The 26,451-nt window shown below is 42.5% G+C and overlaps 2 protein-coding genes across 3 annotated transcripts in view; one reads left to right on the plus strand and one right to left on the minus strand.

Annotated features, from left to right (window-relative positions):
- The window catches only part of zbtb45 (zinc finger and BTB domain containing 45), a 14,898-nt gene extending 3,090 nt beyond the window's left edge, over positions 1-11,808 (plus strand). The window contains exons 3-7 of one of the 2 annotated variants that reach the window (XM_038711979.1): positions 251-385; positions 2,467-2,607; positions 5,080-5,353; positions 7,037-7,378; positions 10,932-11,808. In XM_038711979.1, the coding sequence (XP_038567907.1) occupies positions 251-385; positions 2,467-2,607; positions 5,080-5,353; positions 7,037-7,378; positions 10,932-10,966 (927 nt within the window). In that variant the 3' untranslated portion in view covers positions 10,967-11,808. Of the gene's footprint in view, positions 1-250; positions 386-2,466; positions 2,608-5,079; positions 5,354-7,036; positions 10,517-10,931 lie in introns of those variants that run through there. The other variant, XM_038711970.1, reaches the window with a different exon arrangement.
- dla (deltaA) lies at positions 11,793-18,240 on the minus strand. The gene is made up of 11 exons (XM_038711907.1): positions 17,678-18,240; positions 17,249-17,551; positions 16,900-16,960; positions 16,545-16,802; positions 15,489-15,549; positions 15,250-15,380; positions 14,426-14,595; positions 13,994-14,210; positions 13,086-13,866; positions 12,886-12,994; positions 11,793-12,776 (listed from the first exon to the last, which is right to left on the minus strand). The coding sequence occupies exons 1-11, from the start codon at positions 17,744-17,746 to the stop codon at positions 12,771-12,773; spliced, it is 2,166 nt and encodes a 721-aa protein (XP_038567835.1). The 5' UTR covers positions 17,747-18,240; the 3' UTR covers positions 11,793-12,770.
- Between the last annotated feature and the right edge of the window lie 8,211 nt (positions 18,241-26,451).

A 26,451-nucleotide genomic window follows, 5' to 3' on the forward strand; every position in this document is an offset into this window, starting at 1 on the left:
CGCTGATATGTTTCTGCACTTTGCACAATCGAAGAGAGGCTCTCGTGTTAACTTCAGCAGTAATTGCCTTGTTGATGTTCTATGGACTTCTGCATATTTACTGTAGGTCGTTAAACTCATTAGTACCTGCTTGAAGGGGCTGTAGCCGGGTCAATGTGCTGTTATACTTACAGCTCCTGTCACTGTTGTAAACGTAATTATTATTTTTTTTTTTATTACTCAAAATTGAAATGGATCTTTTTCTCTCTAGGTGCTGGGAGGAGAGGGAGTAGTAGTGAAAGATGAAGGGGTTCAGGACACAGATGGGACTGTGTATACCTTGCAGGACGGGAGACGAGATGGGGAGCAGGAAGCCTCCCAGGAATCCATGGCAGGCTTCGGACAGGTGAGTTGAACTCAGAGGTGAGCTGCTGCTATGGGAGCCAATGAAATAGACCAACTGATGAAAGAAAGTTGGTAAAACCATATGAGAGATTGTCTAAAGCTTTAATAATTTATCAACCACTGCTTGCGGAAAGACAGCATTCAGAGCATAAAAGATCTTGCAGATTTGAAGTGTTGATCTTTGTTTTCTCTGTGATATTTTAATGGACATTTTAACATTTTGCTTCAGAAGCAAAACTTTTAGAATTACCTTATTTGTTAGATTTATTCGCAGCATTTCTGTCACAAGTCCTGAAGTAAGTAGAGGGAAAAACATGGTGGAGCGGATTTATGCCGCAGCCTGCTGTACCCTGCAGACTACACAAGGAACATCTGCCACACAGTCATAAGGATTCAGCTTTGGCTGTCAGTTTTCTCAAGAGTGCTGCAGAGTAAGTCAGATTGGAAATGGATTAACCCAGTCATTTCAGGAGGTTAAGGCGTAATTTTTTCATGCAAAGCAAAGCATGTGATCATCAATTTAACTAACACTACTTGAAAAAATCTAATCTTCTGTCTAGTAGTTTTCTTGTTCTGCTTGCAATATTTGCTCTTCACTGCTGTGTGTAACACGTTTGTAGGAAAGAAGGTTTACTATTTTACAGTTCATTTTGTGCCTTTACAGAAATATTTATCTTTATACACCGTGATTTGACCCTCTTGGTTTTTATACACAACATGTTTATCTTTAGTATGACTCCACATGTTAGCCAATAAAACTTATTCAAAAATGAATTATGATTGTGAGAAGTAACCAGCCACTATTTTGAGATTGTTTTATTCTAAAAATCATTTTGGATTTATGACATAATATAAGTACGATGAAATATACCATGATGCAAATCTTGTTTTTTAGTGAGATAGTTATCTCTTTAATACATCTGTTTGACCCCATCAATGATCTGATCTGGATAAGGAAAAACGTTAATGTGAGTACACGCAGGATGTACTGCAGTGTGATGTGATCAGATCGGCCAGACCACTTCTGGAGGCGGTCTGGCTCACACTCTGATTGGATCTTAGCTAGATATAAATGACATCTGTACAGTTTTTTAAGAAAAACCCAACATGTTGTCGCCTAATTCCGCCTCTTCGGATATCTCAAGTTGTCCTTCAAAACCATCCTCAGCAGGGAAAAATGATTAGAGCCCACACAGCAGCATTGCTTCGGAAGATTGTTGTCTGACCACTACAATGTGCAGGACGAGGGCCAGATACAGATCGCATGTTAATACCAGGTGGGAATGGGTTTGCTAAGACCAATTTTGGTCAGTGTTGCAAATTAATATGGGACGGCCGTGGCTCAGGGGAGCTGTCGTCCACTAACTGGAAGTTTGTTAGCTCGATCCACTACTCCCTGCATGTCCTTGGGCAAGACACTGAACCCCAAATTGCTCCCAGTGAGTTAATTTTCTGTTTCTGATGAGCAGTTGGCTATACAAATACAGATCATTTACTATTAAATATGCAGAACTGCTTCATTTCAGTTTATTGGATTAACAGCAGTCTATCGGTATGACGAAGTGCCTTGATGTTTCAGATATTTAATTAAAAAAGACCTTACGTTAGACGAACTCCACCCATTTCACTCTTTTTTTCTGGTATATTGGATTGAAATAACAAATAGGTAGTAAATGCAAATAATGAGGGGTGTGGTCCTGTACATGTCTGTTCATGAGAGGAGACACAGTGGAGCACTAAAAATTTGTAGTTAGGTATTTGTTTCTTTACATTTGCTGAGGTGAACACATGCAACACAAAGGAGCTAGAGCACAGACAGGCAGGATCTACACCTATGGAGAAGGTAAGTGTTCAGCATCCGCCTTGAAGACATTTCAGTAGAGTCTCAGTATACATTGTGTGTGTCAGACTTTACAAAGGAGAGCTTTAATAAACATGAGAGTTGTAGATTTGTTTGATCATCAATCTTAAAACTGAAGCCAAAACCACAGGAACTGGTCTCGTCAGATTTTTCATATCTGAGATATTTGAGATGGGATCTTAAATTATGTCTGTTTGTGTTTGTGTGTGTGTGTCTTTCAGGATTTCTACGATGAGCAGGGGGTGTTTTCAGAGAGTTTCTGGCCCCAGAGTGAGCCTCCTCAGGCCATGGCTTTCAACCCCAGAGGAAGAGTCAACAAGCCTCTGACTCCCCCTCCAACCACACAGTCCATCAACAACCAGGTGAGTGTTCTTCTCAGTGTCTCACACGCCGTGATTACATTTAATCTGTACTACAATTACAAAATGTTTCTACAAACTGGGTATAGGGTTAAAGAAAACATCAGATCCATGACCCAGAGGTAGAATTACAGTTACAGAAAACCAATGTATTCTTGACACTAGCAGCCACCAAACCAACATTTGCATCGCTATTAGTTTATATGGATAGTGTCTTTTAATCAACATAAATCAAAATTGAAGTGCACTCAACAATCTGTTGGTCTCGTAGATTTATAAAAATGTGATATCCGATAAGTATCCGGTGTCTTGTCTTATTGTGCCAAGAGAAAATAAATACAGCCAGGTTACTCTTGATGAAATCTGGGATGCTCTTCGGGGATACATTAGAGGAGAGATTTCCTTCTCAGCGAAGGAAAAGAAAGAGATTTTGAAGCTCCAATTCGAAGGTAAATTGTCTGAATGTAAACAAGATTATGAATTGTTAACTTTAAAGGGGGGCAATAATTATAGATTAAATTCAAATAAACCTTTTTATTTATTTGCAGATAAACTGGGTAAGTACTTAGCAGCACAAACGAATATAAGCCAAAACAACTATAGTTATAAAAGATGAGGATTCAAATCTTCATTAATCAAGACTAATACATTTATCAGTAACTCTTTCTGGGGTAAAAATGAGACCCAACTTATTTTTTACACAATAAAAGTGAAGTGGGTTTTATTTATGTAGCCGAATATCACAAATCACACCATATCCTTCTCCTTTGGATCAAGTTGGCTCTCTTATTCATTCAAATGAAAGCATACATGTTTCTGGAACTAAACTACAACCTCTGTTATATTAAAAACCTGGTAAGTCTGGAGAAACATCATCAGACTTTAGACCTATACATTTAATTATATGTGGTAATAACATAATAATTAAACTTGTTAGTAATAGATTAGAAGAGGTTTTAGCAGATTTGATAGCAATTAATCATACAGGGTCCATTAGAAAGATAACAACATGTTTTGGCATAAAACAACATTCTAAATAGATTTATACCAGTGGTGTCTGGTGCTGCTGTCCAAGCATTTGAATGTCTTGAATGGCCTTTTTTGTTTAAAGTCTTAGAGAAATGAGAAATTATTATATAATTTCCCCTTTCCCCTCTCCTTTTTTGCTCTAGCAGTAGAACCGCTTGCAGTGAGAATCCGGCAAGATTCAGCAGTTGCAGGTGTCAGTATAGACGAACATAAATATAAACTTAATTTGTTTTCTGATGATCCTTTGATGTATTTAACTAACTTGGAAAAATCTATATCGCCTTTTTATATATATATATAAAAATCTATTTTGTCTTTATTAAAAAAATAAATCTGAAAAGTCTCAGGTTTTAAAATTTGAGAACAGAAATGCTGGCAGTAGGAACACATAAAGATACAGGGTTCATTAATTTAGACAACCAGTATTATAATCTTAGGGAGTGTAATTCTTCAAACAGAGAGGAGGTGAGTATGTTGTCTATAGACATTTCTATGCCTTTAACTGTTGGGGGGCAGATAGGTTAACCATAACCTCCGCTTCGCGTCGGGCCGAACAGCGCCCCTTAATTGTGATATAATAAGCGTATACCACGGCCTGTCGTGAGCTATTGCTTAAATGAATGAAGGAAGGTCGACTGAATGGAAAGTTATGTGACTGGTTTACCCTCTGGACCCATGGCATTCACAGCATCTTAGAAGACCGGGATAAAGTAATTCAATTCCAAACCTGAATGCTTTGTAAAGTTCATTCTGCTGAGACATCTACTGTATTTCAAGTTTTTGCTATGATGAGGTGATTGACAGAGAGCAGAATTTAACGCAATGCAGCACTAAAACAAAAGAACAATGAAACAAAGATAACACCAGAAAACCAAATGAAAGCTTCAGTTAAAGTGTGATGGACTTTTTTTTTTTTCAAACCCCCACCTACACAGTTTGATTGACAGGTGAAGTGTCTTTGAAAATGAAAGTGCAAAGGAGGGTTTGCATTTGCTTTTGATGTTTTGTAGAGTAGACACATGACCGTGTGGAAATGTAAACTGAACTAATTGAATTATAATTAAATTTTTGTCAACATTAATTTTATTAGAATGATAAACAGCTTTTTAAAATTATGGCTTTAATTTAAATGACAGGGTCATAAATGCAAATTATATATTAGAATTATTAGTACCATGAATGTACTTTTCATAGATGCCATTAATGAAAACATGGGTAGAAACACATCTGAATTTAAGTTATGACATGAAATATAATGAAATTGCAGATGATAATTTTTAGCAAATCTTTTTATTTATTGATTTTGAATTTTTTATAAAGTAACAATAAACAAAACAGCACATCACCAAAAAAAGGATATCTCAACCATTACAATGGAAAGGAGGAAAAACATGCATGTGTAATAGTAATGATAATGAGAGGGCTAACAGTGGACATTGTTTTCAGCTTCTTTTCCAGTACCCAGTGAGCCAGTCGCAGCCAGCTCCGTTCTATGTGGGCGGGCCCATGGGTGGGATTGACAGCATGGCGGGGACGGAGCCCAGTCAGCAGGCTCCACCCCCGGCGCCGATGACTCCGGCCCCGCCTCCCTCCACCTCCTCCTGCTCTGCAGGCCCCTCCCCTTCCTCCCAGGGATCTGAGACCTCGTTCGACTGCACGCACTGTGGCAAATCTTTACGTTCCAGGAAGAACTACAGCAAGCACATGTTCATCCACTCTGGTAAGACACGCCTCTTTCTCCATTTTATTATGCGTTTACTTTTTTTCTTGCGACATTAAAACTTGACGAGATTTATACTGCACAATAAAAACTTTTGACACGTTGTCACGCACACATCAATTTAAAAAAACAACAACATATAACTGATAACATCGACTCGTTGCGTAAATCATCTCCACCCAACTGAAGCGACACCGGCGTACACCATGAAAGTAATAAAGTGGACCCTCCTTGCACTGTCACAGCCAGTTTGTGTCCGAGTGGTAACGCAACTGGTAGAGTTTTGCAGTATAAACATCTAAAAACTGATGCGAAACTTGTTCTGTTTGGAACTGTGAGCTGCACTTTATCCAAGGTGCTGATGTTAACATGTGGAGTTGTGGTGAGGTTTATGCTGATCAGAAGTGTTTTCAGTCTATTCGGTTTTCACCTCGTTGTCTCATCCAGTTCTGTATCTGTGAGACGGTCTTAAAGGGATGCAACCATATCAGCAGCTCAATATGCACGGCAGAGTATAGGGCCGAATTTAAATGCTGATGTTAGTCCTATAATATTAGGACTTTTTTTCTGGACATGTCAGAGAACACAGATATGTGTTTGAGATTCTGAATGTGCAGAAAGTTTTGAACATGAGCAGAAAACCTGCTGAAACACAGGAGCTATTAAAGTCCAGAAGTTTATAACTGAATTAATTAATCTTGTGAGCTAAGTATATTGTCACACCCCTACTTAGTACTCCTTTAATTCACTTGAACACTGACTCTAATATATTATTTTATTTAAACAATGAATCCAATGAAATGTAATGTTAAAGGGGTCGTTACCAGTGACAAACCTAGACAAGGTGCATCAACAGAATGTCTCAAAGGCCTTCTCAATAGCCGTATAATGAAATAGTAAATGAATGATATTGAAACTAACAGGATCCATCCTTGTTGCCCTCAATGAAAGATGATTATCGCCAACTCCGCAGCGCTGTCCCTTCTGTCTCATTGTTTTGGTTTTATAGCACATTTACTCTCTGATTTTAAAGTCTGGCATGGAGCTGTTTTCAGCCAAACTCAGATAAAGTCATTGTACGCTACCTGCCCAGCACTAAACAGCTGGCAGACATCTAACAAGACAGATATTTTTCTCAGGAGTTGGGAAATGATAACATTGCTCTGTGTCTGCTGGATGTGTAAATACGTAGGCAACTGGCTGGTTCCATGTTAGCCACAACAACTTAATAATGCAATAATATATCAAGTCTGTGTGTCTGTGAGCTTGTTGTTGACTGTCTCTGCCCCCAAGTGGCCAAAAACAAACTGTCAGTGCAACTTTAATTTTCACTGCAGCTTTGAACCACAAGCTTCTGAATAGGTCGAGACACACATCAGGATGCTGCTTAGCTTCATATATCAGACTTCTTCTATCTACCTGAACAATCAGAAAAACCTGTAATAAAACTACTGGTAATATTTTATTAATCCATTTCAGTGTTTAAAACATTACTTTCTGATAAAATGTGTGTGTGTGTATATATATATATATATATATACACACACACATATATATATATATATATATATATATATATATATATATATATATATATATGAAAAGTGATTCAGACGTACTGACACGACTGCCTTGTGTGTGTCTTCATTGAGCATGTCTGTCTGTACATTCCTGTCCCTCCAGGTCAGAAACCACATCAGTGCTCCATCTGCTGGCGCTCCTTCTCCCTGCGCGACTACCTCCTCAAACACATGGTGGTGCACACCGGCGTCAGGGCTTTCCAGTGCTCCATGTGCGGCAAGCGCTTCACCCAGAAAAGCTCGCTCAATGTGCACATGCGCACCCACCGTGCCGAGCGCACCTTCCAGTGCAACGTGTGCCACCGGGCCTTCACCCACCGCACCTTGCTGGAGCGCCACGCCCTGCAGCACGCCCACCACGCCCCCCAGGGCCAAGGCCAGGGGCGTGGACCCGACATGACCTCACCTAACAAGCACAGTCCTCCGGCTCTGGGAGGACCCTCAGGTATGGCTGGCGCGGCTGGCATGGTCGGCAGCATGGCCAACATGCCCAGCCACGGAGCTTCCTCCACCTAGAGAGAGAGAGAGAGAGAGAGAGAGAGAGAGAGAGATACGTGGGAGAGAGGGAGGTTAGTGAGCCCATTCCTTAAACCAACTTCTCCTCTGTCCTAACAGCCTTGTTGATCTTTTGTTCTGGTGGGAACAGTGCATATACTGTGAGTTCCTATTGTTTTAGCTTAACGACACTTTCAATCAGGGTTCCTACACAGGGTTTTAAAGTTTGAAAATGATGTCCATTTTAAAGGTGTTTTGGAATTGCAACAAAATCTTGGACAACTAAAAGTTAGAAACCAATCAAGTAGCCCTACTGTCATTTCCTGTTGTGACACTTGTTGGTGTGACAACTAATCATAAGCTACAGAGCGACATTGCTAACAGTCACACACCTTGTTGAACAGCCATCCAGCCAGTTATTTTTTGGTGGAAAGAAGTCTTGAATTTTGAAGTGGAGAATGTGTAGGAACCCTGATTCCAAGACACCAGATAGTCACCAAAGAGGTTAGGAATACAGAGCAGGTTTGGGAGTTGGTGAGGGCGAGAGGAGTCGTAGGCTTTCCTAGGTGGAGGTGAGGGTGGGTTGGGGATTGGGGTTATATGGAGATGCAAGTTAGGGAAAATAAGGGGAGGGATGGGTTGCAGGGTTTTATTCATCTTCAATTCATTTAATTCACGTTAAAAATTGGAGTTAATTCTGTTCTTTTCAGTGTCACATGGTTAAGTGCAAAAACGTGTGAACGTAACTGGGTTTGCTGACAACCCAATCATCTGTCTGCTTGTGTCTCTGTGCTGGAATCTGGACTCAAACATTGTGGCTCGATTATGTAACAAGTGAAGCCTTCAAAACGTTAAAGAATATGATTTTCTGAACAGCTTTGAAGGTAATATTTACACATATATTTAGTTAACATGGTTGGTGAGTCAAACAACTCCATGTAAAGCTCATCTCTAGAACAGATTAACAAGCACAATCGAGCACTTAAATATGGACAGTTAAATTGTCCTGCTTTGTTTTTTCTTTCTTTGTTTTTAGCAGTTTTTATATTAAGGTGTGTATCGGCTGTAGGTGGTGGAAATTTAGGCAAAGACACGCTTGCTGGAAAACCGTAAGTTTTCCCATTTTTGAATATTATATAAAAAATATACCTCTGAATTATGTGAATTGAATGTGAATGAAGCGCAGCGCTATTCAGGAGCAAACCAGGGTGACAAAGAAGGTTGTTGAATGATTCTATGAAGAAGGAAAGTAGTCCGAGCAGAGTAAGACTACAGCAGGGAGGGGAGGGAGGGAGGAGGAGGAGGAGGCGTGATGCACAGCAGTGTGAATGAAATTCACCATCATCCATCAGACAGCTTTGTAACATTTTCCACAGGCGCCACTGATCGGCCCCAGGATCATATACCTCGAACCAGGATGAGCCCCTAACGGCTCGGAGGGACACTATTTTCTCATTTGAAATGTTTGGGAAACATTTCAGCATGTTTTACATACACACATACACACATACACACACACACACCTACCTACAATTACCTCGGTGGTCCAAAGACAGGCATTATGCTTCACATCTTTTAAGCTACATCAAACGAAGAAACAGTGAAAACGAAAGCTAAGATAGATCTGTTTACTTTTTGAAAGCTTACTAAAGTACTTCTATGTAAAATTCCTGTACATCGCTATAACACTCAGTTTATTTGTTGCTCATGTGATTCTTTGATGCAGAAATAAGGCAGAACATTTAAAAAAAAAAACTTTTAAAGTGAAAGAGCCATTCAGAGGAAGTTAAACTTGGTTGAATAACAATGACAAATCAATGATTTTTATTGGGATTTTTATTGAGTGTTTGTGTTTGTCTTTTGGGGCTGGTTAATAATAATAATAAATGGGAAGTGTTTGTTGCTTAAAAAAAACAATAAAAGCTTTTCTCGCAGCACTATTAAAAAAACTTTTTAACATTTTAGTAAAACTAAATTAATCATAAAAATGTACAATCACCCCTACATGTTTTGACAAAGTCAAACGTGTGATAATGTTAATTATCACATTAATATTTATTACAATTTGATCTCTATGCACAGTTAAGTTTGCACATCATATTAATTAGACCTAGACGTTGTTGTCCCCTAAAGTATTAGGCCTATGATTGTTTTGTTTTTTTTTTCACCTGAAAGGTGATCTTAAAAAGACCTTATGTGTCGCTTTTTGCTCATTTTCCTTAATGTTTGTCAGTCAAAGCATTATATGATATTCAGTAGTTGACTTGAGCTTTGTAAGAGCTTTTAATCAAGACTTATTTTCATTTAAGAGTGAATCCAGCAAAGACATAGATTCAGATACTCTCTGGCTGGACTTCACTATAAATATTGACATTAAATGTCCCATTTAAATGTGGAAAAACTGCTTATTTACAGGGAGCAGGCCTGTCAGCGTGTGTTCACTGGCCTCTGAACGTTGCAAATTAATTTGCAGACTCAGTAGTTTGTTTCGCCAGCGTTGAGAGTTTTAAGAGAAGCTGGACTGAAACTCCTCCAACTCACTGTTGGTCATAAGCTATATATAAATTTTAACGCCAAACCTTTGGTGCTTTTCTGGAAATATTTACCTCATTTGCCAGTTGCCAGCACCATGCTGTGGCCTGGGTTTGGTAAATAAGCGGTGTTGAGCTGTTTCAGAGGTTTGATCTATCCTCAGCAGTGGAAGTGGTTTTGGTGCATTTTGTCTGAGGCGGACCCTTGTACAGTACTGTAATATGTGTGCTTTGAAGCCATGTCAGCGCATTGTAACGTACTGTGTTATGCCTTTTTTGTTTGTTTTCTTGGGAGGGAAGTTGATAATTGTTTTTCTACATTAATATTTCTTTAACAGAGGTTAAATATGTCAAAAGAAGAAACAGTCATTTTATAAAACAAAAAAATCACTTGTCATCATAAAATCACATCTTTTATGTATAAAAAAACTAAAGGCATGATTTTAACTTTTTCTGAGAACTTAGATGTTGTACTCAATGAATTAACTGAATTTTAAAAATGAGTGATTTCAAAGATTTCTTTCTCCAAATAAAAAGTCTTATATGGCTTCAGGCCAGCTGCTTGTCAAGCATTTGAATTATTATTTTTTTTCTCAAACAACGTTAAAGTGTGTGTACATGTGTGCTGGTGTTTGTACAAATCACAGCCCAGTGCTGTCTGGATATCAAACATAGGGTAAATACTTCCTTCTCAACCGACCTCAAGTGTTTGCCCCTAAAGTTTGATCAAATGATCTGTCTAAATGTGAAATGTTTAAATGTGAAAATAACTTTTCTTTGTTCCTTACATTGTTGATAGATTGTTTTTTGTGTTGCTGCAGCCATACTGACTTTGTCGATATTCATCACTCAACACAAAAGTCCTCTTAGGTGTTCTCTTATCTCAAGATCCCAACAAATGTATCAGGAAGACGATGTAAAAGCTGTCTTTTATTGAAGGCCCATACATATTCTTTTTTTTTTTCTCTGCAGCTTGGGCCTTTGAAGGTCTGGCTGGTCGTGGCTGAACTCTGGCCAGAAGGCATCTGTTACTCAACAACATCTGTTCCTGTTACTCTCTTTCTCCCAGCATGCCGAGGGACATGCAGGCTCTCCCAAGGGTGGCCTTTTGTGTGCCCCATTGTCAATTCCATCATTGTCTGCTGAAGTCTGTTCCCATAATGCCGCAGGGTTATAAACCCCACCAGAGGCCAACTCTACCGGGCTGATGATTTACAGTTATTTGTGTCTAAATACAATCAACGTCTTTGTGGGGCAATTAAGAAAGAAAAGGGAGGGAGATTTAAAGACGTACTTGTAAAAAAGAAAAGGCCATGTTAGATCTAAATGTAGACTGGCTTAACTTAAAGTTTATTTTCTCTTTTACCATCATCTCTTTTATCTGCGTTCAGATATGAGAGAACTTACTTACTACTTAAAGTATTAAAAGGAAATTCAGATATTAGTTGTAAAGAAGCAACTAAAGTTATTTTTGGTGGAAACAGAAAGGGTAGAAAACCAAAACCCAGTGTGTTAGATGTCCAGTAGGCGTAACTTTACATTGATCTGAATTTTAGAGCCATGAATTACCTGACTTGTTCTTTAGGAAGAGAAATAGGAGTGGTAAATCTAGCGTGGGGATATTGTTTTTTATGAATAGGCCCCCTCTCCCGTCTCCAGGGAGACACTTTCAACTTCTGGCAGTAGCCAACAGTGTCGGCATAGAAAAGCCCACTATGGGGTCGCCAGGGGAAGACAACAGATGTTACTGATTTACTTTGCTCACAGACCCCTGAAGAAGTGTTTTTCAGAGTGCTTGCAGATGAAAGAAAACAAGTTGGATGCAATTAAAAGTTCACGTTCAGCAATATTTATTTGGAAAAATAGTCTTGGCTAATTCCTTCATTCAAAAACGGTAAAGGAGACAGTAACATAACAATTTGTACAGTACAATCCCTCTTAAATAACATTTTCTTAAAAAAAAGTCCCATTGACCTGAAGTGCCTTTGCAAATATCATCATTAAAGAAAGCAACTTAAATAATCAACACAAACATGACAAATACACAATACAAAATAAAAATAACACAAAACCATTAAATTAACTTAAATTAAATCATAATATTAAATCATAACTTTTTTCTTGTTTTTTCTTTCTTTATTTTACAAAAGGACAATCTGTATCAAAAAGCAACATTTTTTTTATTAAGACAAAGTTTTTATGTCCCCAAAACAACAAAAACAATTGAACAATACTATGTCATAAATGGTTTGGAGGGCTTAGGAAAGAAAACGCACTTCAGTTAACACAGTGATCAAGTATACATACAGTCTTCACAGGTGTAGTGATGGGTGCACAGCCCATATGAACAGCCTCATGAAGAACAGGCCAGTATGGCCAAACATCCACCGTTTGATGCAGTTCCTGCGTTCAGCAACGGCGTGTGGGTTAGAGAAAAGGCCTGGGTGCAAATGTTGCAAAAACAAAAATCGTAGCATCGCACGTTATTGCCACGAGACAGTGTCCGTTTATATTTAATTTTTTACCCCCACTCCTCTATAAAAGGCAGACAGAACAGAAAGCTAAGTGGCAGTTTACTTTCAACCGTAAACTTTTTATTTTTTGCCCCGCCAGTTCCTATCCCACAGGCCGCCGCTGCCTGCGCTTAGTTTCCAGTAGAGAACCAGCTCACTCTGAATATCAGTTAAACGTCTCAGTATCAGCAGCAGTCTCAAGGCGGGACACCTCCCCCTAGGGTTAGAGCAGCATCTGAAGGAGTATAAAAACTCTCCCATAGAGCAAATAAGCAACGGGCAGCCCATTGGTGGCTCGTTACACCTGTAGAGACACAAAAAGACAAAAATCATTAGTGTTTGTTGGCCGAATGACCACAGACAGACGTCTTTTTACACCGAAAGGTAAAACAAAGTAAAATACAAAAACTCACCTCAGTTGCAATAATACATTCGTCCTTTTCCTCTGACATCACAAACACAGATTTGTACTTGGTGTCCGCACATGCAGACATTTCTGGGGCTTTCTTTTCTGATGCATCGCTTTAGGAAAGACAGAAACATGGTTAGTTTCATCAATCTGATAGCCTCAATGTTGCATTTTGTTTAAGACTGTCCAGTAACAAATGTTTACCATTTTAAACGTTTGCTGCGTTTCTCCTCAAACTCAAACGAGTCCAGGGATTGGCACTTGTCCTCGCAGGCCGCCTCCAGCATGGCCTCTTTAGCCGCCTGCTCATAGTTGACCTCGTGTACGAGGTTGTAGTCTGCAGGCGGATGGCGGCTCTTGTAGCTGCTCCTCTCTGGTGAAGATCCTTCATCAGGGTCACTGCTGCAGAAGTCCATCTTCTTGTTGATATTTTTTACGCCTGGTGTCGGCATCACACTGACTGCCAGGTCCCTGTCACTGCGGTGACAGTTGTTAGTCAGGTTGTTTATTGTCTCTCCCTCGCAGGCGGTTTCTACTTGACCGCCGCGCTGGGCTTTTGATCGGAAAAATCCAACAAGTACAGCGCATCCTGCCAGCAGCAGCAGCACCAGGGCCACACCGGACCCGATGGCCATCCAGGGCACTTCTGACCCGCGCATCGCAGCGTGCTCTGGAAGCAAGAACTGGCAGTTTCTGCCACCGTAGCCAGGGACACATGCGCACACGTAGCGGTTGTTTCTCTCGTGGCAAGTGGCGCCGTTGTGGCAAGGGTTGTGTTCACAGCGGCTGATGGGTGAGCTGCAGTTGCGGCCGGTGTATCCCGGTGGACAGGTGCAGGTGTACCCGTTAAGACCTTCCTGGCACGTCCCGCCGTTTTGGCAAGGATACATAGAGCACTCGTCGCCAGTGTGGTCACAGTTCATGCCAGTGAAACCATCTGGGCACTGACACAGGTATGAGTTGACAAGATCCACACAACGTGCACCTGAGAACAGAGATAAGGAGTGGCATAAATGTTTGATCTGAACACTGGAATGACATATTTTGACTTTTGTTTGGAGTAAATACAATTTCTATGGGATTACACAGTCTACGTGGTCAGTCACTCTTACCATTGGAGCAGGGGCTGGAGGTGCAATGGTCGATCTTCTTCTCGCAGTTGAACCCTGCGTATCCTGTGGGGCACTGGCAGAAGTAGCCTCCGTCAGGGTTGTCAGCACAGCGGCCTCCATTGGAACATGGGCCGTCAGCACACGTCATGGCACTCAGCTCGCAGTTGTTGCCATAGAAACCGTGAGGGCAAGTGCAGGTGTATGTGTTTTCCAAATCCTGTGAGGAAAAAATAGAACAGGCTTGAGATGTGTCTGCAGCTGCTACAAACCCTTTTCAATCTGAAAATCCTGCATGCTGTATCTGTTTGATCGTTTTATAATGTGACAAATGTGCCAGGTCACATTTATACATCGCTGGCACCGAGCAGCAGTTCACAGGATGTCCTGCTATTCTCATTCTAAGATCATTTAAGAAGGCCAAACAACACTTACAGTGCAGCTTCCTCCGTTGCGACAGGGGTTTCCAGCGCATTCGCTGACCTGGATCTCACAGCTGGCCCCAGTGAAGCCGGGCTTGCAGGAACAGGTGTAGCTGCCCTGACCAGTGTTGCTACAAGTGGCTCCATTCATGCAGGGCTTGTGGTGAGTGCAGTAGTTGAGATCTGGAAAGACACAGCAGCACATGTGGATTAGCCACAGCACAACACATGGCATGACAACAGCAGCAGTGACAGAATGTCTTTTTGTCCTCTGGCACACTTGACCCTTTCTCTTCTTCCAGTGTTTTTTTGTTTCCTGTGGCCGGCCTCCTGTCCTTGCTGTTCATCTCGAGACAACTGCTGCTCTACTCTCTCAGTGTTTGCGCCTTTTATGTTGGTATCTTGATTCCTTACTTTGTTCCTCTCCTATCGGCCTCTGTACAGACTTTACTAAGCAGTTTTCAGTGATGACAGACCAGAGAAGTGACATTATGCAAAGATTGTAAAAATTGGCCTCAAGAACACTTTGTCCACTTTCTGTCTCCTATTTTTCTCTTCCCAGTAAGTGTGGCAACTTACAACTGAGTTAAACCCAGAACCACTGATTTAGCTGAAGTGAGTTTTAGAATTTCTGTTTCCATCAGCATTTCAATGAATATTTTCCAAACGGGGCCTGCTTCATCAAGTTGAATCTCGAGTTTTATGCAACTTCTAAAAAACTCACTTTTAAGACGTCTTTCGACCAGCAAATCACCCTCAGTGCTTTTCTGGTTCCTTTCCTTCCTGTCTCTCCTCATCACTCCTTAACCTCCAACTCTCACCACATTCTCTCCTCACCTTGGTTGCAGAAGAGTCCCCCCCAGCCCTCCTGACAGTTGCACTGCCAGGGCTGCTGGCAGGTCCCGTGGAGGCAGCCTGGGTAACGAATGCACTCGTCGCAGTAGCGGCCTTTGAATCCCACTCTGCACCTGTTGTTGTCCAATTAGGAGGAAACACCGGTCAGTCCACTCACATTACTTAATACGTCCCACTAATTAATTAATTAATGCCCCAGTGAACTGGTGGAGAACACTTACTTGCACTCTCCAGGTTTCTCGCAGAAGCCGTGCTCTTCATCGCAGCCTGGCAGGCAGATCGCTGTACAGGAAGAGAAAGAAAAAACACACTTTTTAGACACTTTGAAAAAAAAATTAAATACAGGATCTTTATTAGGTTTTGCTCTGGAACATATAAAACGTATCACCTAAATCCCAACAAAGTCTTTAAAGTAAGAGAAAAGGTGTGCTCCTAAACCAATTAGCTATTACCTTAAACTCGATCTCCTGATCACCATGGAAGAATTTTCTGCTTAACATAGTGCTGAGACAAAGGAGGGAGTGTGTGAATGTGTGTACCTCAGAGAGTGTACACACACTCACACAGACCCCTTCCACCCACCCCACCACCCTCTTTTTTTCTTCTTCGCTGCGGGTCAAAACTCTTTTATTCATTCTGTGCTCTCTCACTCTCTGTCACACACACACACACACACACACACTCCCCTTAATGTCTCGGATTGGGACAGATAAGAGTGGACAGCTGGCGAGTGTGTTGCCAGTGCGCGACAGCTGCTCCATTGTCTCCTCTCTGCCGGCAGCTGCCCACTTCAAACAATACCTCCCCCGCCTCGACCAATCAGCGCCCGACCCACTCCGAGAGTAACGAATCGGAAGGTAGCATGTAAATTTATGGCACGCGTGAGATTATTCCCCAAAACTTTCCTTAGAATAAATCAAGTGGTCGTGTGTGTGTGTGTGTGTGTGTGTGTGTGCGCGCGTGTGAGGAAAAGGAGGGGTGCGTGTGGTGTTTACGCACAAGTTACCTTCTAACGGCACTCAGAGGATCTAATTACAGAACTAACATAGAAATTAACTTTTTGTACTTTACATTTACAACAAATAATACTCATAGGTTTTCCTATATGTTAATATTAATTCTAAAGCCACTTTATAGTGTCATATCTCAAGTGATGTCCTCTGCATCCAATGTGAGCGTGTATTGTGCCATAAAATATATTTAAGTTTCCGGCAACTCACACACACACTTCTGTAGCCTAAATGCTTCCATTACAATAACAAAGTCTTGCTACTCACGTTCAGTGCAGTACTGTCCCTTCCACCCGGAGTCGCACACAATCTCCCCGCGCTCTCCACAGGTGAAGTGGCCGAAGGCGTCGTCTCTCGGCCGGCAGAACACCGAGCAGCCGTCTCCGTAGTAGTGTTCATCGCACACAAAGCGGTACGAGTACTTGAGCTCCGTCCTGCCGCCGGTGTGCAGGTCCTGAGACCAGTCCTCTCCCACCGTTAGATGCCTCTGGGTGATCATGGTGCTGATAACGCGGTCTGGATTTTCTAATGTGCACACGTGGAGGTAGAAAGTGAAGGGTTATGGGATGGAAACGCGCCTGATGTGATAAAAATTGAAAAGGGAAGGGTGTTTATTTCCTACCTGTGGAGAGGTCGTCTTTGGAGTCTGTGTGTAATGCCTCAATGATCAGCGAGAAGGTCCCCTGGGAACACAAATGGCTTCATGAGACAGGTGGCCAGCGGAGATGTGGTGATAACATCAAGCAAAGGCCTGAGGCGATTGTGCCGTACACTCATTGTGCTGAATGCAAACCGCCTAACCTGATCCGGTGAAACTAAATACCTGTAAACTTTGTGCGCTCTCCGCCCTTACATTGTGGTCAGAAATCGTCCCGCTGCGCGTTTTTACGCACGGATTTACAAAAGAAATGGCGCGATTTCGCTGCCTTCACTTCTACTGTAGTGAAATAGACATGAATGTCTGTACTTACCGGCCACGTGAAGCCGAAGTTAATCTTGACGGGGTTAGAGAATGAATTCTCTGGGATGACATCGGGGACCTGGAATGAGTTGGAGCCGAGCACTGGCGTCACGGCGCCGCCGTAGGTGCACGGAGGCTCCGGGGAGGCGTTGGGCTGGTAGTGCTTGAGACAGATCCTGAAGAAGGTTTGACATTCGCACTGCTGCTGGAAAGACGAGGTCAGACCTCCCTTGCAGCAGTTTTTGTTGCCCTGTACCCCCTTCTTGTTTAGGAACTCTTGCAACTTCAGCTCAAAAACTCCCGAACAAAACCCCTGCGGACGAAAGCAACTCATCATTAACTATACAGACAGTACCGCTGGTGTATGAGTGTGTGGGAGGGTGAGAGAGGGGGGAGTCATGGGTCATTGTTTGGAAGAAATAGAGATTCAGTAGCTTACCTGGCACAGCAACATGGACAGGACGGTAAGAGTCAACAGGATGGCGCGCCCCATATTTAATAAATACATAATAAATAATAAATAAATAAAGTAAAAAGTCTCGGGGCTCTGCTTGTCCTCAGAGTGCCTCCTCCTGTTCAATCCCTCTGAGGAAGATGCATTGAGCACGTTTCTGTCGCCTCACGGGGTTTTCTCATCAAGTGCTGCTGCTGTCAGCCACGCTACTCTCATTCATGTCCAGAGGAACAAAAAAGGATAAATCCCAAACCTTCAAAATAAAAATAAAATCACACAACAAGATATGTGAACTTGAGCGACTGCGCAGTGAGGAATAACAATCAGACAAGTCCTCCAGTTCCGTTGTAAAATATTAATCCAATGCGTAAAGAGAAAAAGATGGTTTCCTTGTTTTGTTTTGTGAAGAAAGTGACAAATTTTAGGAAGTAGCTTTTTGTTTGAAGGTCTTGGTCTAACCCAAGGACAGATTTGTCACTGGTCCAACATGCTTACTTCTTCCTCCTAATGTCTTTCTTCACTGTGAACTGTGCGTCTGTCTCCAGCCAAGGCCGCCTGCAGCCTGTTATATACGGCCTGACACATGCTATGGTAATAACATGCAAATGGACCCCTCCTCCGCCTCCTCCCCGACTTCACCTCCCAATCTGGCCCGGGTCTTGACAATGCAACTACCACAACAGCCTCTTTTTACCCCTGAAGCACATACAGCGTAAATATCGTAGCCCCAAATGGAGATGTGAAAGTATTTCGACCAAATAAGAAGTGAAACTTAGAAAGAAAGCCGTGTGACTCCCACATGTTGAGGAAAAGACTCACATAAGCTGTTGATGAAAATGGATAAATAATGTGGTTTCGACATTCTTTAAAGTGAACAGAATCTTTCAGCATGCCTAATTTAATTCTCAGGTTGAAGAGATCATCTATATAGGGGGTAACCCTAAAATCTACAGGAACAGGAGGATATCAGATTTACTTTTTGTTTACTTTAGTGTCGATTGGGAATCAGAAATGGGTTTCATATCAGTTAAATGATTCGAGTGTTTCAGTCAATCTCTGTAGAAACAAGAAGCACTGAACTAAAATCAAAGAGTTTTGAACAACCTACACATGCCAAATTTCCTTCTCACGGGTTGTTAATGGCATGTGGTTGAATTGATCCCTCCAGCTGTTACCTCACTGGACAAACTTCTTTGTTTTCTTTTTTTTTTCGTCTTAAGATGTGCCAAACCAAACCAACCCAAATACAAATGTGAAGAGAAAAGAGAGAGAGAGAGAGAGAAAAATGTTTCTTGGTCAGACCCTGACTCAGTTAATTGTTAACACCCCTCCTTCTCATTCTCCTCTTCCTTCCTCTTGCCTTGTCTGCTCACCCTCTAAATTTAGGTATTTCTGGTTCTGGGAAGAATTTGATGCTTTGAATCGACTCAAAGACTAAAGAAAACATTCCTTGGCAGAGCTGTGTGGTGAGGTAAATGACTTGAGGGGCTGGACTCCTGCTTTTCCATTTTGCTGTCCCCTTCTTCTCATTCTTTGGGATAAGATAAAAAAAACGCGTGTGTGCATGTATATAAATGTGTGTGTGTGTGTGTGTGTGCGCGCGCACGTGCATCGGAGTCGCTCGCGTGGCCAACATGAGGGGGAACTTTTGTTATTGTGTGTGTGGTGAAGGAATAAGTTTGCTCTCTCTCCCCCCTCAGCTGTATGGTAATTCGGCCAGCACCTGCTCTCCCCTCAATAACAGCGTGCGCGCGCCTCCCTTGGCTGAGCGCGCGCCCACACGTCCTATACACAATACTCTCTCCCCTCCTTCCAAACACACTTTTCACTTCACATCAAAGGAAATAACCGGACAAATATCGCATACATTTGCTTTTTCTTCTTCTATTATTCTTTAAATATTGACCAAATCCTGCGTAGCGCGAGGAGGGAAAAACATAGGCCGACGTGGGCCATTATTTAACTATTTGTGCCTCGGTGTGGTGTGTGCACATGCATTTGCGCGCGCGTGTGATTAAGGAGCTGGAGGTGGGGGTTGTTTCTTAATTAGGTCGTTCATTAGAAGTGTGATTTTTCTGCTGCATAATGAGGCCAATAGCAAGCTGCACGCGCGGGCTACCGTACCGTGCACGTACATTACGTCACTGTGTTCAGATATGCACATCACGGCTGCTGTTTTCTGGCGTCTCGCCGGTGTCCGTTACCTGCTGCTGTGATCCGTCTTCCACACCGCGGCTGTCGTGGGAGGCGGTCAGCCCCTCCTCCCCCCACAACGTGACATGCTTTCCCTTTCTCATCCAAATTACCTTCACTTCTCATGTCACAAAACATGGTTGATGTGTCCGTAGTTACTTATTACCTCTAATCAATGGCAGCAGCATCCAAACAAAGTCCTCCTCCATTAATAAACCTGTCCATCTCTCCTTTCACACCGGGCTATTTTTCAAACCAAACCCCGGCTCAACCGTGACCATCACAATTAACCTCTGATAGAGACAAAAACATCAATTATATTTTCACTCAGGGAAAGAAGAGACTTCTTTAGAAGGGAGATAGTCTGAGATGTTTTACAGCTTCCATAGAGTTATCTATAGAGCATCTCTCAGCTTGGTGCCGCTCTGAACCTTTAAAATATCTGAACTTTTAATACCCAGAAAGTAAAATCATGATGAGCTGCAGGCTTATCCTCCTAACCATGCAGAGTTTGTATTGATCAAATTACTTGAAGCTTTAACTTGGTTGAAAAGTCTGGATATAGACTACGCATAATGGGGGAAACTAAAACAAAATTGATATTGAAACGTCTTCCACAAAAGGAAACTGAACCTCTATCATTTGCCAGTCCGTTTGATACAACTCATAATAAGCATTAATGAATTAGCCTACTAATAGGCCTTCCCTTTGCGGCAGATTTTGTGAACTTGACCACAGAAAAACAAAAAGATTGACTAAAAATCTAAAGCAGAACACCACTGCAAAGAAACTAACCAGAAAGAGCACCAGAGGGAACTGAAAGTAGAGATGAAATCAAACTCAACCAGGAGCTGAATTTGTGAAACTAAGATAAAAACCCTGCGCAGTTTGGACCCAGTTGTCCCCTCAATATAGGCCTAAGCTCTGTCCCCTTTTCTCCTGGCCAAGATGCTGCGGCTGAGCTCTGACTGTTTAACTAAAGTGCTACTGTAGGGGGCTGCTGTAGTTTAACTCCTGCCCACCAGTAGCTGCGCCAAACAAAAAAGGGTGACTCGGGGTCTGACTATTCATCCATTCTCTGCGCTTTAATTTCCATTGATTGTGAATGCAGGAGGGAGGGAGGAAGGGGGTCTTCAGTGAAGGACCACGACACGCCTTCAGACGCGGACAGACCCTTACAAGCCATCTGCCACTAACTAACCCCCCTTCCACATCCAGAAAACGACGTTTATTTCCATGCTTCCCTCCCTCCCTCCTCCGGCCTGAAGCGCACGTCTCTATGCGCCTCTGTCCACCGGGCTCCGTCTACACTCAACTGGAAGCATGTTAAAGGACCTGTAACGGTATGGGCCCTCCGGGGCCATATGGCGAGGGGGAAGCCAGGAGGGCTTTTTTCCTTTTTTGGTCCCAGAAGAGGAGACACCACATGGTCACTCGTGGGAACGTAAACACAGCGCGCATCACACGATATCGATCATAAGCGGCTATTGGGAGAAGGGGGAGGGAGTGCGCTATGCTGTGTGATGATCAATTGATTTTATACACTGATACCTCATCAATGCAGGACAAATTGACGCATCTTCAAAGATTACCCACTGGGTGGAGCGCAGTGAGTTGAGCCAGAGATGGTGCAAGGGTTGGTGGTTCCGTTCTCTGAATGATGCAGGAGGAGCAAGGCAGCAGGCCAACACTGCAGGGTTGGATGGAGTTGAGAGGAGGGAGGGAGTGGTGTCTTATAGAGGGCACCCGTGCTAAAACGTAGGCTAGCAGCCTACTAAAAGGCTTCAAGGAAATGGCAGGTTTTGAATCAACACTTTCTCAGATGCTTATAGGCACGCCCCCCCCCCCCCCGCCCCCCACCACCCTGTCCTTAATGACTGTAATTGACATGACGAAAATTAATCTAATAATCACCACGTAATTCTAATGTAACTCAATTGTGACTCAATAGTGAGTGCTTTATTATACTTGATTAAAATGTTTTATAGGTTAGTTTTATCTTCAAGTTATTTATCTTTTCGTCGAGACCTATGATTTAAGATTAGAACTGGACGTCTTTCTCTGTCTTGTTCGCCTGTTTTACCTGCTGAAACACAGAGATCAACAGGCTCCTTTGTGTCCAGATCAGATTACTGTGGCCAGCTGCTGGAAGAGGGGGCCACGGGCCAGATCCGCGGCTCCCCAGGGCTCTACATGGCTCCGCGAGGCTCCCCACGGCTTCCCACGGTTACTCGAAGCTCCCGGTACGGGCTGCTGTCTCATTTGCATACGTTGCAGTTACTGGAGACGTGCTGAGCTTAAGTTTATGGGAAGAGTGCCGCAGTAATTACGTGGGGGGCCCAGAGACGCGCCTATAAGTGTGTGTGTGTCTGTGTGTGTGCGCTATAAGTGTGTGTGTGAGTAGGGAGGGGATGGTGTGTGTGTTTGTGTGTGCGCACAGAGACACTGGGGACCTAAGGGGGAGGTAAAGAGGGAGCTGTACGTGGCCAGTCGCGTGCCAATGTTTATGGAAACACATCTGCCGCGCACCCCGGGTGACGCTCCACAACTTATGCTGGCCCCTATGAATAAAATCGATAATTCAACAACTGATACGTTTACCCACAACAAATACTCAAGTTGGTGCTGATGAGAGATCAACCTGCCATAATGATGACGACCTAAAGGGTTAAACAAACATAAACTATATAGTGTTTTATGAGGTTTTTATAAGAAAAAAATATTAATGAGATGAAAGCGCATGGCTGGGTATTCATGTTCCTCTAAGAATATAGGGTTATTATAGGGATATTTTTAAAATAAATTTAAAAAGCAAATAAGGTCATTGTGAGTTCCATGAGTGTCACATACCTGAAGTTTGTGTAAAAATCTATCTAAAATTTAGAAAAGTGTCACAAAAGTTCAAAATGTCCCTACACTATATACATATATATTATATCTAACTCAGACACAGGCCTATAAGAATAGTATGCAAATATCACAGGTGACAAATAAAAAAGTGAATAAATGAGTGGAGAAACCCCAAAAAATGCATATGCTTTCACACAGGTGCTCTTTGTGATATGTAAAAATGCCGAGGAGGCCCAGCTGACCTCTGATCCACAGAGCTCGCTGAATGATTTGATGAGTGTGAAAATGATGTGAATCCCTAGCTATGGCCTTCCCAGCCCACCTGAACACCTATGTGAGATTTTGGAGCGACATGTCAGACATTTGTAGTCCACCACCACTATCATCCAAAAACCAAATGAAGGTATATCTTTTGGGTTATGGTGTTACATTCTTCCAGTAGAGTTCCAGAGACTCTGTGATAAGGAACTGAAGCTGTTCCGACCCGCCAGACTGAAATATCTCAACAGCTTGGATTGGATTGGTACAGTGCCACTTAGCAAATGCTAGCGTGCTGACACCTTAGATAGTGAACATGATAAATATTAAATCTGCATGTCAGCATTGCCATTGTGAACATGCTAGCATGTTGATATTAGCATTTAGCTAAAAGCCTCACAGTCAGCGTAGTTGTAGCCTTGTTTTCATTTCACTTGTCATCCATCTGATGTGATTTACAGGAGTGGCTGCAGGCTGATTGACCAAAAAGTAAAAATAAAAGTAGAGGTGAGGATAAGCACACTAAGCTCTGTTTGTTGATTTTATTGTACCACAATACAATTAAAGCAAACCCAATAAAATCATAAAACAATAAAATCACTTATCTTTTGTTCTACTGAGGTCACTGCCATGAACAGCACCTGATTTTTGATGTGCAAACACCTGTATCATAAACACTACATTTGGACACCCAAATACTAAACCCATATATGATTGACATTAATCTGCTGCTAGAATAGCCTCCGCTTCTACGCTGATGTTGGGCTATAATGCTTGGCTCACAGTCAGCAAAATAAATTCATTAATTGTTTCAGATTTAAAAAATCTCAGAACCCAACGAGATATCTTTTTGGTAGCTTTTTGTGTTTGATCGAAGTGTCCAAAACCCAAAGATTTTTTAATTTACTTTGAATTGGGAATAAAATTGGACTTAAAATCATGGACCTGGCATTGTGCGCCATGGTAGTGTCATGTTAAAACAGGAAAGGGACAAACAAAAAATATTGCCACAAAGTTGGAAGCACACTATTTCTAAAATACATTTATGCTGTAGCATTAGAAATGTTTCCATTGGAAATAAACTCCCGAAGTTCAATCCATGAAAAACAACCCCAGACCAAAATACATGTATCTATGTAGTGGATTTGATGTTAAATAATACAAAACACATGGATGATTTGTGTCTTTTTGGATCCAGAAGATGTGCTGTTCTCTGTTTGGTTCCATCTGTTTAATCACCAGTATGAATGATGGGAGAGTAAATGGAAGAAGTCCACCTCCCCTCCCCTCTCTCTCTCTAACTCTCCCTCTCTATCTCTACAACCACTAGCATCTGCCCAGAAATGAACAGATGTAGGCACCTGCGTTGTGGGCCCACATATGCGCACATGTCCCCCTCCCAAAACCCCTTTCAACCTTCCATGGGACCCAGAGCCCACCACAATGGGGAGAGATCAGGGATGCAGTAACCAAATACTGCCTATCCCCCCAGGACACTCGCTCTGTTAGAGGCATTGTCACCAGTTATATCAAGTGGCTGCACCAAACAATCTGCTGTATGACTGCTCATTTGAGACATAACATAATTCAGACGGACAGAGGAGGGAGGGAGGGAGGGAGGAAGGGAGGGAGGGGGCTGGGTGGTGTACAGAGGTGGCTGCCTGGATAATTTCTATGGCTCCAATATGAAGTGGTGGGTGTTTTAAACAAGTGGGCTCAGGTTTTCTTGCAATTGGGGTTCGATTGAATTGAATCCAGTCCTGGGATAAGTGGCCGTTGGGCTTGTTTGGAGGGCCCATGGGCGGCAGGTGCTAGCTGGGGTAGGAGGATGAAAGAGAGGCTTGTTGGAGAAGGGTAAGTACAAGACCAGGTTACACATAAAAAGCCTTTTTTTGTTTGAGAAAAGAGGTCCAACAGCCCAACGGTAGGGCAGCAGTGGATAATAACACCATAATAGCCCCCTGTCCCTATCTCTCAGCTGCCGCTGGACGACAGAGGATCCACACGCACCTGTTGTTGTCCCCCTATTGTGTCCAGCTAGTGTTAGCGTGCTACACCTCAGGAATGCTCCCTGTCCAGAGGCCTGGCTGCTCGTCCCAGGAGAGAGCTTAGCCACGGTGGGGTGAGTGGAGGGTGTCAGGAGTGTGTGTGTGTGTGTGTGTGTGTGTGTGGAGGAGCTGGGGGTGGCTTTAGACAAGACAAGAAGAGACAAGGAGGGGAGTTGAAGGTGGGAGGAAGGAAGGGAGGGAGGGTGGGTGCGTTCCTCCAAAGCCAGTGTCCTCTCTCCTCCTCTCCAGGGGCCTGTCCAGAGAGCCCTGTCCTAAATCACTGGCCCCAGGGGGAAGACTCTCCATTGTGAAGAGATGGCCCCTGCAAGCTGGGCTGCCAGCTGCCACTGCTGCAGCGTCATGCCCCCCTCTTCCCCACACACACTCACACACACACACACACACACACACACACCTCCTCCCAGTATCCCCTCCACCTTCAGCACTATGACAATGCCCCCTGCGGCCAGGGCCACAGGCCAGCGGAGAGCATTAAAAAGGACTTGGAGGAGGCTCTTGAGAAAGGCCACAGCAGAGTAACATGTTTTTCGGCAAAACATTAATGATGACAAACACTGAGTAAGGTTATGGTGCACGACACGGTAACCTGGACAAATATGACTCCCATTTCGGTTCTGAGTGTGCAAAATTTAATGCAGTTTGTTGACGAGATTCAAAAGAAAAAAGGAGCTGCATTGTATGTAGGCTCTGGTCCTTTTTGTTTACATCAATGATGTAAAACCCCAGCTGTGAATTTCTTCTCGATTCTTCAAAGTGAAAGGAGATTTTAATAGTTTTTCTTTCACTTTGACTGTTTTTCATCTGAGGAAATCAAATCCAGACTTCAACCTTTAGCCTCAAACCATAAAAGTGGCAATGTCCATCATTCATTATGCAGACACTGATACTGGAGTTATCAAATCAGATAAATTGTGTTAATCTCTTTAACAGCCACCCTTATCAGTTCAGGTGTACTCCAAACCTAACATAAAGTGATTTAATAAGGAGCTGGGTCTCTAGATGAACCTTCAGAACAGCTTCAGTGCTTCTTGGCATATTTTCTCAAGTCTCTGCAGCTCTACTGGAGAGATAAACGCCATTATTTCTAAAGAAATGCCCTCATTTGTTGTTTTCAATGATAGCTAAGATTAAAGAGTGCCATTACAAAATCTTCAATAGGTGTTTAGTTGGTTCGAGACCTGGGCCAGTTCAGCATTTTTACACTTGTCACGGAGCATGCAAATATCTTGTTTAGATCATATGCTACACCTAATCAATAAAGGTTTAATTGATTAATTGTAGCATATGACGCCCTCTATCCTTTTTCCGTGTTCATGTTGTCCATAATTACTGGTTTTAGACTTCCAAGTTGTAATTTGTGGCTTGGAAACTCACAAACAAATGTTGATG

The sequence above is a fragment of the Micropterus salmoides genome, unplaced genomic scaffold (genome assembly GCF_014851395.1).
Source record: "Micropterus salmoides isolate LMB-PRFRI ecotype aquatic unplaced genomic scaffold, ASM1485139v1 Ms_hic_scaffold_1, whole genome shotgun sequence".
In the NCBI taxonomy this organism is placed as follows: Eukaryota; Metazoa; Chordata; class Actinopteri; order Centrarchiformes; family Centrarchidae; genus Micropterus; species Micropterus salmoides.